Source organism: Monodelphis domestica, chromosome 5, assembly GCF_027887165.1.
Source record: "Monodelphis domestica isolate mMonDom1 chromosome 5, mMonDom1.pri, whole genome shotgun sequence".
NCBI lineage: Eukaryota > Metazoa > Chordata > Mammalia > Didelphimorphia > Didelphidae > Monodelphis > Monodelphis domestica.
In genome coordinates this window covers 284,322,921-284,336,144 of record NC_077231.1, presented here as the reverse complement: position 1 = coordinate 284,336,144, position 13,224 = coordinate 284,322,921, and the positions used below count along the sequence as shown (strand labels likewise).

Genomic DNA, 13,224 nt, shown 5'->3' with positions numbered 1-13,224 from the left:
TTTTTGTATTCTTTGCATGTGTATCTTTCCAGGTAAGCTCTAAAACTCCTTGAGGAAAGGGATCATGTCCTACACATCTTGTTTCTTTAAAAAAGAGCTCATTCAGGACTTTACAACCTCAAAGAGTAGTTTGGAAAAGCATTAAGACTCTCTTTTGGAAGGCTAGTATGCCATGTTTTAGCTTTGTGGAAAATTTTTTTATAATATACTAATTAACTTAGCATGATGCTTTAGAGAAATTTTTCACCTTAAACATCAATAACTATTGAAGAGTACTATAGATGTTGAATGAGTATGAGATTGAATTAAAACTCGAAGATTTTAGAAGATTTACATTCTCTTAAAGGATCACTTATGTTTCTTATTAATTTGGACAGTTCCCAGTGATCATTACTCAGATACCAATGAACTTTGTTCTAATAAAACCTACACTACATCAAGAAGATCCAGAATGGACTTTGGGTGTGGTTGAATGAAGTGAAGTTTGACTGAACATTTATTTTGAATGTACACTCTTATGCCAAAAGGGGACTATCTCCTAAATGGTTTTTGTCAATGTGCTCAGCAAAACATTGGTTTTGCTGTCTCTCTCTTTGATTCCCTTCTCATCTCTGAACTATTGTAGTTTCCTCTTAGAAGGTGAATTTTTCTATGCACCTGTAGTTAGATTTAGATTTAGAGGTACAAGATGATTATGTTAAGTGATCAGTTGGGAAGACTGGTCCCCCAATCATCATCCGGGGGGATTGTGAATTTTAGTTTTACTCCACCTTGCTTACTCTTTAGAATTCTAGCAACCAGGAATGTATACACCCCCAATTAAGGACCAAGTGTGGGGGAGGAAGGTCTAAGACCCGCATGTGCTAGCAAGTGACAAATCAGAAACAATTAACTGACACCCTGGGCTGTCCAAGTCCAAGTTTAAGCCACCATTGGTACATGTGAGACACAGGAAGTGACATGAATAACTTCCTTTATATTTTGCATCACTTCCTGTGAGAGGGACTTGGTGGTGGAACTTGACTGTAGAGGAGCTCAAGCATGAGGCCTCAGACTGCTTCCCTTAGACTATCACGTGGTGAGTGGAAGGCTTACTTCCCCTTCCCTTGGCTTTCTGGAGGCACCAGCCTCTGAGGAGGCCCCTCATCTTGGAGGAGGCCTTGTGGCTGGAAGCCATGCTAGATTTCCTCTGAACTCCTGCCTGGTATCTCTCTCTTTTTCCTCTTTCTTTCTTCCTTAATATCTTCACTCTATTGTAAATAAACCACCATAAAATTCCATTCTGACTTGAGTATTTCATTGGGATTTAGAACTTAAATCCCTGGTGACCAACTAAAAGTATATTCAGTCCAACCATAAGTTTACCCCTAACAGTCTTTCCCCTTGAGGTAAAGTGAGCAAAACCAGGAAAACACTGAAAAGAAAAACAACCCTGGGAGACTTGAGATTTCTGATTAATGCAGTGACCAAGAGGAAAAACATACTGCTCTTGTTGCATAGTTTTAGGCACTGTTAATGTCTGGGTTTGTTTTAACTTATTTGTTAGAGGAAGACAGAGACAAACAAGTAGAACAGCCTTAAAATCAACATGTTGAATTTATACATACTTAAAAAAAAGCCATATGTAAAAGATTCATGGTTTTATATAAAAATATAGGCCCAATGATTTGATTATACCTATGATGCTAATGAGTTAGCACCAAGTACAACTATAAGTTTTATCCAAGGTTTTTTTAATCACCACACAAATTCATGAAATTAACATGGCAAATTTTAATTATTTAAATTATTTCACATTAACTAAAAGAGCAGACCCAAGTTAATATATTCTTGGTCGCTTGAATTTATTTATTTCTGTAGAAGTTTTTCTCTTCTGTGATAATCCTGCTGCAGTTTCCTTATTATTTTGGAGAAATGAGACTGCTTCCGGTAGAGAATAACACTCCAATGAAGGAGGAGATTCCTGTAAAACAAAAAATACAGTGTCCCCTTTATTATCCCTTTGCTCTCAAAATGCCACAGTAATTTCCTAATGTAGATCTGATTTGAAAGTATGAAAAATGAGGGAGAACCACAAATATACTCAAGGGAAAAAAAAAGATTCTTAAATGCATAACAATGGGACAGATCTGATCTAGGTGAGGGCTAGCTACTATAAAAATAAATAGAAAAAAATTCATGTTACATGGAGATGTGTTGCTTTTCCTAGATTTATAAGGTATAATGGAACAAGTTATCATTACACTTCTAATCCAACAAACATGCTTAAGCAGCATTAGTTCTACAATGGAGAAGGCCTTTTTTGACTTAATGCCTTCTGAGGCACTAAAGTTTAATCTAACTACAGTCATGGAATACATATTTATGAAACAACCTCACAAACCTGCATAAGGTAATCGGCAATGTATTCTGGCTTCAAGCAGTTCACTTTATGGGCAACAGCTTCTCCTATGTTAACTCTACTGTCATCTGGTTTCAGCTTATTGAAGTCAGCAAAAAGATGTGTGGCTTCTTTAAATAGAGGCACAGAATGACCAGGTAAAACCTAGAAGTAAAACAAGCAGGATGATAGCCAAACACTGTGTCAGTTGATCAACCCCACGTTCTCCTTTTACTGATGACCATCTCAGAAAACACATGGAGAAAGAGTTAATTTCATTTAAAAAAAAAAAAAAAACCTCAGTGGGGGCAGCTGGGTAGCTCAGTGGATTGAGATCCAGGCCTAGAGATGGGAGGTCCTGGGTTCAAATCTGGCCTCAGACACTTCCCAGCTGTGTGACCCTGGGCAAGTCACTTAACCCCCACTGCCTAGCCCTTACCACTCTTCTGCCTTGGAGCCAGTACACGGTATTGATTCCAAGATGGAAGGTAAGGGTTTTAATAATAATAATTAAAAAAAAACCCTCAGTAAAGTGATTTGATGCAATTTTAGCTCAACTAACCTTTGCTCCTCCAGACTGAAGAAGACGCCGAAATCCTGCTTCTCTGGACTGATCGACATTTAAAATCACTTTCCACCCACTAAAAGCCCCCTAAAACAAAAGAAAGGCATGTGTTTATATCAATTAGAAAGGAGATTCTTCTCTCTAATCCCAAACCCAGTGCTAGAAACTGACATTGATAACTTGTCTCTAATCACAAGCACCTAATAAAAGAAAAATAAGCAGCTTGATCCATTTTTAGCATTTCCTAGTATCTTTCATCTTACTAGAATAAGGTCTAAAGTAGAACTATTTTTAAGGGCTTGAAGACCCTTAAAAAACCCTCTCGGGGGCAGCTGGGTAGCTCAGCGGATTGAGAGCCAGGCCTAGAGATGGGAGGTTCAAATCTGGCCTCAGACACTTCCCAGCTGTGTGACCCTGGGCAAGTCACTTGACCCCCATTGCCCAGCCCTTACTACTCTTCTGCCTTGGAGCCAATAATATTGACTCCAAGACAGAAGGTAAGGGTTTAAAAAGAAAAAGAAAAAAAAAACCCTCTCGTCTATTTTTAGAACTTTCTGAACTTTACTGGTTAAGAGCTAGATGGAACCAATCATGTCCTGAAGAGAAACAATTCAATTTGAAGAAAACACAAAAATAAATACATTTAAGAGGTTTTTAAAAAGTCTGTTTGTTAGCTGAGAATAAGTTAAGTGGCATTCAAAAAAAAGCCTAGCCATATACTAAAGAGATATAAACAGGAATTGCTAAAAATCTATACAATGATCACTAACATGTCTTTCTACATTGATTATAGCATTTTATTAAACATTCTAAGACCAACTTTATTTAAATATACTTTTAAAATACCATGTACAAGTAAAAAATATGACAAGAATTGGGTGCCAGGAATACAAAGAGAAAATATGAAAATTCCTACCCTCAAGATGCCTACAATCAACTGGTTTAAGTAACATCTACATTTTATATATACATATATATACACACACTATATACATATATAGTATATATAAATACAATGTAAAATAATGTTAATTTGTATTGTAAGTCAGCTGCCAACAATGATTCCTTTCTTATCTGAAGTTATTTTTTGGCAGAGGGAGCAATTCCCGAGCTCCCAAGATGCAGCAGGTATATACATACATACAAACATTTTATTCATATTAAGTACACACACACCTCAACAATGCCCTCCTCTTGTTTTTTCTGAATCCTTTTCCTCCACCTCATTGCAGCAAGTGCTAGTTTCCTCTGTTGTACAGTGATTCCAGTCAAAGCATCAAGTATGGAATTACTTCCCCATTCATATTCTTCTTCCTAGAAAATTTTAGCCATAGTAAAGACTCTTTTAGGCTTTTAATTATGACTGGAGGAAATGTCTGATTCAGAATCATCAAATAATAATAACTACTGTGACAAATAGCTCTTAGGAACTCTAATTCCCCTACTTTAAAATGAGAGTACCGAACTTTTTGTAGCTCCATGCTGGATATGAATTTAGTGAACAGACAAGGAATTTCTCTACTGTTTATAATTAAAAAAAGCATTTTAATATAAATAAGAATTCCTTGCCATCAGAGATTTTTAATCCTTCTAATGAAAGAAATAATTTTATTATACTAAATACATACCATAATTAATATCAAAGAATAATAGTAACATGAGAGCTCAAGGCTGGCATACAAATGTGGTTATAGCTTTGCTGAATGCTACAAAAAATCTGAAGAGTAAAATATATATTCAAATACAATTAAAATTTTAAAAGTTTGAATCTGATTATTTGGACTATTATTATTTTGCTTAATACTTTAAAAACTTCTGGTACCATGGAATTCAGTGATTCAGTGACTTTAGTTAGATGAAATGTCAGTGAACTTTTCAGTTCACTCTTCCTTTAATCATTCTGAAAAATGTTAAAATTTACCTGAAAAGCAATAATGACTAAGAAAAATTATGAGTACATACCTGGACGAAGTGCCCAGCTGCTCTGCAAGCTTCAAGGTAGGAGCGATGAAGTACCCACTTTCCAGCTGCCATTGAAGCCAAATATTTCTCATTCCGAAGAGGATGTCCCACAACAATGTGTGTACAGCTTGGATCAAAGCACTGTTTCTCTAGCACAAGGCCACCTAAAGGAGAAAGAAATTAATTATGCTTTTAAAATTTAATTTTTTTTAAACTCTTACCTTTTGTCTTAGAATCAATACTATGTATTGGCTCCAAGGCAAAAGAGTACTAAAGGCTAGGCAATAGGAGTTAAGTGACTTGCCCAGGGTCACACAGCTAACAAGTGTCTGAGGTCAAATTTGAACCCAGGACCCTCCTGTTTCTGGGCCTGACTCTCAATCCACTAAGCCACCTAACAGGTCCAAAATTGTATCTTAAAGGCAGTTTTTCCTAGTCAGAAAATTCTTTGTTGACTAAAGAGATCACCCAAATGACACAAAGTACTAAACATAACAATGAAAATGGTAAAATAACACCTATGTTGAAAGACAAAATATAAAAAAAAGGGAAACAAGGGCAGCAATTCTGAAACATCCTCTATGGGAAATAAATATTTTAGGTTTAGGAAGCGTTTGGATTTATCCCCTGTGATATGACAACATTTACCCTCTTATACAGTATGGTTTTTAGAGCAGGAAAATATTCGTTTTTGTCTATTATACATTACCCTTCCTACTGCCTGCTAATACAGTGCATAAGTAACCTAGTATATACTTTCTATACACTGGCACAAGAACCTTGCAAAAAGATTTAAGTAAATTTCAGGCATATTAGTCACAACTTGTTTATTTAGCATCACTGAGGAATAATCCAACAGATGTGATTTCCACCAAAGAAACACTATAAACCTTTCATGTCAGCCCATCCTGTAACTGCTATTTACATCCTATCATAAATCTAGTATAAAGGGTCAACTCAACATGCTGGAAGCATTCCTTGAATTCTTTTAACATTAGGTGGATGCCAATGGAGCACGTGAGTGGTGTCCTGGCTGTTCCTCACAATTGCTACAAAATAGCTCCCCCCCCCCCCCCCCCCCCCATGACATTCTTTAAACCATTTCTGAATAATTCGTTGTCATGTGTTGGCAGTCTCGAGGAAGCTTTTCAGTTGCCTTTTGGGTGATCCTTAATTTCAGTTCTTCAGAGACTGCAGTGTGCAGGACTCTGCAATACAGCATCACACACACTTTTTAGAAATGGGCCTATTTCAGAGAAGTCTGAGATCATGAAAATAATTTTGTAGTTTCCTATAAGATAATCCAGCCTACCTTGCTTGTTCACTCATTGTGCTTGTCTAAGACCAGCTTTCTTATTGATAGCCCAGATCAACAGGTTGTCTATCTTGGCTTTCTCCTGAGATTTACTTGGCCTTAACTCTTTTTTGATTGATCTAAAGTTTGATATAATTAGCTCATAACTTACAAATGTGAGGATCTGAACAAATTCTTCACCTACAGAGAGACCCTCCTTAATCTGGACCACTTCCTTGACAGTGATGAACATCTTTAGTAATCACATATCTCCCTGTTTTATATCCTGAAATCTGAAGATAAATGAATTTACTTCTGTTAAATCTTCCAAGGAATCTTGTATAATTCTGGCAAATTCATGGGCAATCCCTTATTGAAGGAGAGCCTTGTAGGTGACATTTTATACTATCAAATGAAATCCTCTTTTACAATCAATAAACAGCACAGAAGAATCTTTTATTCTCTCTTTCCATCAATTTTGTGATGGTAAAAATGTTGCTTGTTCTAATACTGTCATCAAGGAAGCTGCTCTCATAAAATTTTCATAACCTTTCTGTAATAGAGGCAAGTAGGTTATGTATTTGTATTAATACTCCTTTCGATTACCTTTCTTTCAATAACAACAAGGTCTAAGATTTTGCCCACCCTTGCCCCAATTTGTTACCATTGCCCAATTTTACATACCTTGAGAAATGACTCTTTAGTGCCTATGAAACTGTCTGGCCTCAAACATGGTGGCCCTCTTCTGTATTTTTGATGTAGCTCCCATATTTTTTCCCCCTTCAAGGTCATTTCCAATTCTGGTAGCACATCTGAGACAACAACCTTCAAGGGGTTCCTCTGGGTGTCAAACTATGATCTGAAACTAGTCATTTTCCTGGATACAGAGAGCTGATTTTCAGGAATGACTCCCACACCAATAATGAATCAAAAGATCATAAATAAATAACAAAATAAGTAAATAAATAAAGTGCTGGAAGATCACTTAGGAGGACAGTTAGTTCAGCACCTTTCATTTTAAAGGCTCAGCAGGGTTAAGTGACTTGTCCATGGTAGTAAGTACTCTATAAAGAGGTAGGATTATCCTGTTCATGAAAATGCAACCCAGTTCATTTTTTGTAATGTTATTCGGCACTCACCAGATTGAGCACTTGCTGATTCCATTCACTGTGTGCAGGCATGAGGCTTCTTTAACATCTACATGCTTTTACTTATTCCTAATACCTGAACCATATTTTCAAACTCACTCCCTCCTCCCCTCTCCATTCTCTCCTCTGCCCAGCTGAATGAAGAGAATGAGCATAAAAGTATGAGTTGATTTAACTAGAGTACCTTAACAAGCTCTTTGGAGGATGATTTATCTCCTTCTCTTCTATAATTGATGCTGATGCAATTATATTTTCAAGGTGGCTTTTTTGAGGGGGAGGGGCAAATACTTCTCATGAATACTAAAACTTAGATTAAATGTCTCATGAAATGTTTCTTATTGCTTTTGGATGCACAATAAAATCAATTCTGCCAGTTCCTTTATTTGAGGAGAAATCTGTGAACCACCATGACATTTACTGCAGCTCTTTGCCTTTGGTTTCATTTATAAAAAGAATGTCAATATATGGTTCAGTTCCTTGTGTAGTATGTCTTTTGCATAAGAATCTCACATTTGGAGTAACAAAAGTTAAGTTAATGCTTATAGACAGGTTCAAAATGGTGATTTTTTTAAGTGTCCCGTGCAACCTTTTATGTCATTCTGCCACCATTGCTACAGAAAAGGTCTGCACAGCACTGAGGTTCATTTTGTAGGGGGTTTTGGGATTTTTTTGAGGGAGGGAGGGGGTCGTCATGGTCAAAGAATTCATTGCCAATTGGCTAATATACTGGTGATCAATCTCTTCATCTTTTTACAAGGTAGCTCCTTCAAAATCATACAATCTTCTGTTAGAGCCATTTCAACACATTAGAACCTATTTGAACTTATATTCTGCTGGCAAAGCCTTTAATCCAATTCAATAAAAGCCAAGAAAAGATAGGTAGGACATACTGAAGAAGGAGGCATTGAGGGAATTTTTCAAATGTATATAAAACCCTTTAAATACCCAAAGCCTTTTGGTTTTAACCTCTTTTGGTGAGAATCTTCCTAAAATGTAACACACAGGCACACAAGACTCACTCCTTTACTTATTTCTACATGAGATATGGAGCACAATTTACCTTTTTGGACTTGCAACTGAACTGGACTCTCATATCTTTAAGACAGTCCTTTATTCCTGCCTCCCAACTGATTCTTCATGTTACTTTCCACAGAAGTTGTTTAAGCCATTCCTTTCTTTAAGCCTACTGTACCATTCTCTCTCCCAGCTGAAACTCCCTTGGTATCACCCCTCATTCATTCTTCCTTTAATGAAAAGAAGCCTTTTGTTATGGCCAACACCTTTATGTGTTAATGCCCCCCTTTCCATTTTCATCTTTCCTCTCTCTCCTCTCTCCTCATCTCTTTCCTGCTGCCACAAACACGCCTGAGTCTTCCTTATCTGTTCAAGCAGTCATCCTGTGTCTCTCCTTTTCCCAGCCAAACTTCTAGAAAAAAGCTATGTATGCCAGTTGCCTCTAGTTCTTTCTCTACCCTTTGCATCTGACTCCCAATCCCATCACTCCACTGAGACTGTTCTCTTCGAAGTTACTGATAGGAATTGGCTAATCTTGTAGCCGTTTCTCAAATCATACATGTTGGTACCTTTTAGAGCCCCAAACAACAACTCTCATGACACATATGAGCTACCCCCTTACCCCAGAGAGGGGAGGGAATTGGACTGCTGGGCAGAGGAGCGGGTCATGTGAGAAATGTCCTCAGGTGCATGCAGTGGAGAGGGGGAAGGGAGAAGCCCCCTCAGGCATGCATGGCATAGGTCCACCAATCAGAGTCTGGGAAATCCCAGTAGCACCTGACATGGATCCCTCTCCTGGATATTCTCTCCTCTCTGGGTTGTCCTACCTACCTGAGTGCACTGCACTTTCCTTTGCTGCTTCTTTATTCATCTGATGTCCCCTAACTGTGAGTGTACCCCTTAATGTTTTGTCCAGGGTCTTTTTCTCTTTGCTCTCTCTATACATTATTCCTTGTGCTTAATTACACCATTACTATGCAAATGACCCCCCAAATCTTTATAGCCCAGGTCACATATGCTCTAACTGCCTCTTGATTATTTCAAAAGAGACATCTGAATAATAGACATCTCAATTTCAGTGTGCCAAAATAACTCATTATCTTTCCTATCCAAGCTACTCCACTTATGAATTTACATATTTCTGTCCAGGACAGTACTATCCTTCCAATCCACCAGAAGCTAGTCTGTCAACAATCTTGGGGTGTTATTTCAACTCCTTCTTATCCATTACCTCACCTATCCAATAATTTGTGGAATCTTCTTTCTACCCTCACATCATTTATCATTTTTATTTTTGTTAACTGTCCTCTCCCTGCCTTACCCTGTACCAAGAGAGCTCCCACACTGGTTCAGGCCCTTATCACCACTGGCCTATATTATTACAATGGTATCCTCATTGGTCTCTCTTGCTTCTACTCATTTCCTAGAGTGTACATCTAACCAAGCTATTTCTTCCCAAAAGGCTCTAATCTTTCCCCCAAAAAGGAACTCTCCTGACTTTTAAGTTCCCTTATAACTGTTCCAGTGCCTTTTGTATTTGACTTGATTTCTCTTTCTGCACCAGAAAATCCTGCCATTCCTAAGATGACACTCCATATCTCAACCTGACACTTCTACATTGGCCATTTCTTACATCTGAACTAGTCTCACCTCACCTTTACCTCTTGGAATCTTTTGTTGCCTTCAAATTCTGCTGAAGTAACAATTAAAAAAAAAAATCAGATCCAAAGCAGGAGCATGGTAAAGACTAAGCAGTGGGGGTTAAGTAACTTGCCCAGGGTCACACAGCTATGGAGTGTCTAAGGTCAGATTTAAACCCAGGACCTCCTGGTTCTAGGCCTGGCTCTCCATCCACTGCACTAGCTAAGCTGCCCCAAGCCTTACCTTTTATACGACTCTTTCCTCATTTCCCCACTGGCCACTAGGGTCCTCCCATTTTTATTTAAGTACACTTATTTGTGTGAATGTATTTGATTGTAAACCTCTTGAAGGTAGGCACCATTTTATCTTTGTCACTGTACCCTAGAGCCTTTAGCACGGTGGCTGACACATAGTGAGCACTCAATAAACATTTGCTGATTGACCCAGTGCAGGTTGTCATTATAGACACTTAATCTCATTTGTAATTGGCCTCTCTGTGTGCTTAGAAGCATTCAACTCTTACCTCAAAAATCAGACTATCACCTGTTATTTCTGTGGCCATTTCTCTAAAAACGTTCTCTCCTCCCACCACCCATTCTCCGTTCTAAAGTTTCTAAACTAATGTGGCCTTGGAGACCTGATGATTAAGCTTGTTCAAGTCAAAACATCTAGAGAGCTTTACTAAAGGGATTTTGGAGCAGTTATTTCAGGTATGCCAGGGAGCTTCAGTTTCTCAGTGGTTATTCCTGTGACATTAAATCAATTAAAAGGTGACTTCACTTCTAGTACATGTCTATTTCAACATCAGTTTTATATAAGGTTATTATATATATAATATGTAAAGCAAGGAACATTCACCAAGCACAAGGGCCCAAACCTCCACAGGAAATCTCAAAGGATCAGTTCTTTGAAACCATGATTGAATGGACTAAATAGGTGGTTCTGGTTCTAACTCTGATGCTGACTCATCTTAAGACCTATAGCTGATTACCACCTCTCTCTCAATTTTTCTTTAAAAAAAAGTTTACAACATTTAGCTACCTAACAAAGCTACCATGAAAACTTAGTGGAAATACTGGTACCTAATTCCTCAATCAGGTGACAATAATCAATTCGCTCTTGAGGGTTAAGGGATGAGAGCTGAAATCGGTATTGTTTTTCTAATTCTTCATGTGTCTCCTCTGCCTGGACTGTCTGGAATGAAACAGAATGTCAGATTTAGAAAATGTTTGCCTTTTAAGCACATGTATATTTAGCACATTTCTTTAAAATTGACCAATGATGTATTTAATATTTGAAACAAACCACATTATCACACTGAGAACATATTTTAACATAGTCTTACCTTTTCTTTGGGGTGTGGAGCCACAGGTGGGTTGGCGAGGGGGAAAGCAATGCTGGGGGCTTGTGGCGTAGGAATGAGATGGCTGTCTTTTATGGTGGCTTCTAGATCTTCACAAACTGGTTCCTTTGGGGTCTTGGTCACACATGTGTCTCCAGGATCACAGACAGCTGAGAGGCAATAAAACACAGCAGTAAGATGATATCTGAGCATGACTAGAAATAAATTCTAAGAAATAGTTTCAGTTTGACACTATAGGGAGCCAAAAGTACATGCAGAATATATTGCCACCCTGTCTCTGGGATTAAATTTGTCACCTTTAAAGAGACAAAGTTTTTTCCTTTTCTCTAAATTCAGCCTTTTGTCATCATATAACAATTTTGGTCTGAAAAGAGGGAAAGGAATTTGCAGTGAGAACATTAGTATCAAAGATAATGCATTTGATGTAAAAAAAAGTATAGTTAGAAAATAAAAAGGAAAACTCTTCAATGAAAGAAACAAGCTGAAAGCAAGATGATAAAAAAGCATGAATGGGAAATAGGTTTTGAGTGATTATATATATATATATATATATATATATATATATATATATATGTGTGTGTGTGTGTGTATAAGTGTTATGGCCTGCACAGTCAAGTCAAAGCAGGGTTCTTTGACTGGGAGGGAAACTCAACATGGAAGAATGAAGCAGGGAGCCAAAGGAAGGGATTGAACAAAATTCTGGAGTTGATGGTCTAGCCTGAGGTATTTATTAGGAAAATAATTACACACTGATACATGATGGATGTGGGTCAGTGACAAGCAAGGGGACAAAGTCCAGATTAAAAACCAATTTGCCTAAATCTTTATTACAGGTAAAACTCACAAACTCATAGCTATATAACTAGGGATAAGGAGGATGGAGAGAGGGAAGATAACTGATATTGACCATCTCTGGAAGTTTCTAACTTGTGAGGTCCTAATTGCTATCAAGGATGTTTGATATGCTAACAGGAAAGCTTAATGCTAATGTAAATACCTTTAGAAGAGGCAGGTCAATTGTTTATTCAGTTAGTACTGCAAAGGATGGACTTTTAGGAATTTGGATTGCCCCCCAATTCTTTCTTACAGGCAGAGGGTCAGGACTTGTTAATTTATGAGGTTTTCTAATATTGTCACAAGAAAAATGCTTTTGCTTTGGCCATAACCTCCAATGTGACAATTTCATTTCTCTCATGTGTACATGGTCCATTGTGACCCCTACAATAAGTCAGCTGCTTGTCAACTCCGGGAAGGAGAAGGAAAGAGAAGAGGGAAACAACATGAATCATGTAACCATAGGAAAAAATGTTTAAAAAAATTTTTTAAAGTATAAATGACATGAAGCCTATAAGAGGGTGTTAGGAGAGGGATCAGTACATTTTTATCAGTGTAGGGTGGAAGAGAATCATGAAGGACTACCAATATCTATCAGACTCTGATTTTGGGTGAGAAGATAATTGACTTGTGATATTTTTTAAAATTCAACCTCCATGGGGCTTTTAGCCATTATTCCAAACCAAATCTGCATTTGGATATGGTAACTTCAGGTGGCAATAACTCTGAAGTTACCATATCCATTCTCTAGTTTTAGATTGCTGAGCTTTTAAAAAAATTTTTTTTTTTCTTAAACCCTTACATTCCGTCTTGGAGTCAATACTGTGTACTGTCTCCAAGGCAGAAGAGTGGTAAGGGCTAGGCAATGGGGGTCAAGTGACTTGCCCAGGGTCACACAGCTGGGAAGTGTCTGAGGCCAGATTTGAACCCAGGACCTCCCATCTCTGGGCCTGGCTCTCAGTCCACTGAGCCACTCAGCTGCCCCCAGATTGCTGAGCTTTAGATAGGGCTATCTGCTGACGA

The 13,224-nt window shown here is 37.8% G+C and overlaps 1 protein-coding gene across 2 annotated transcripts in view; it reads right to left on the bottom strand.

The window, feature by feature from the left end:
* Window positions 1-1,753: 1,753 nt before the first annotated feature.
* Window positions 1,754-13,224, bottom strand: part of TOPBP1 (DNA topoisomerase II binding protein 1) — a 53,089-nt gene continuing 41,618 nt past the window's right edge. For both annotated transcript variants that reach the window (XM_003342074.4, XM_007505084.3), the window contains exons 22-28: window positions 11,350-11,516; window positions 11,087-11,198; window positions 4,908-5,071; window positions 4,122-4,259; window positions 2,943-3,032; window positions 2,384-2,545; window positions 1,754-1,963 (exon numbers count right to left, since the gene is read on the bottom strand). In XM_003342074.4, the coding sequence (XP_003342122.1) occupies window positions 1,820-1,963; window positions 2,384-2,545; window positions 2,943-3,032; window positions 4,122-4,259; window positions 4,908-5,071; window positions 11,087-11,198; window positions 11,350-11,516 (977 nt within the window). In that variant the 3' untranslated portion in view covers window positions 1,754-1,819. The remainder of the gene's footprint in view (window positions 1,964-2,383; window positions 2,546-2,942; window positions 3,033-4,121; window positions 4,260-4,907; window positions 5,072-11,086; window positions 11,199-11,349; window positions 11,517-13,224) is intronic.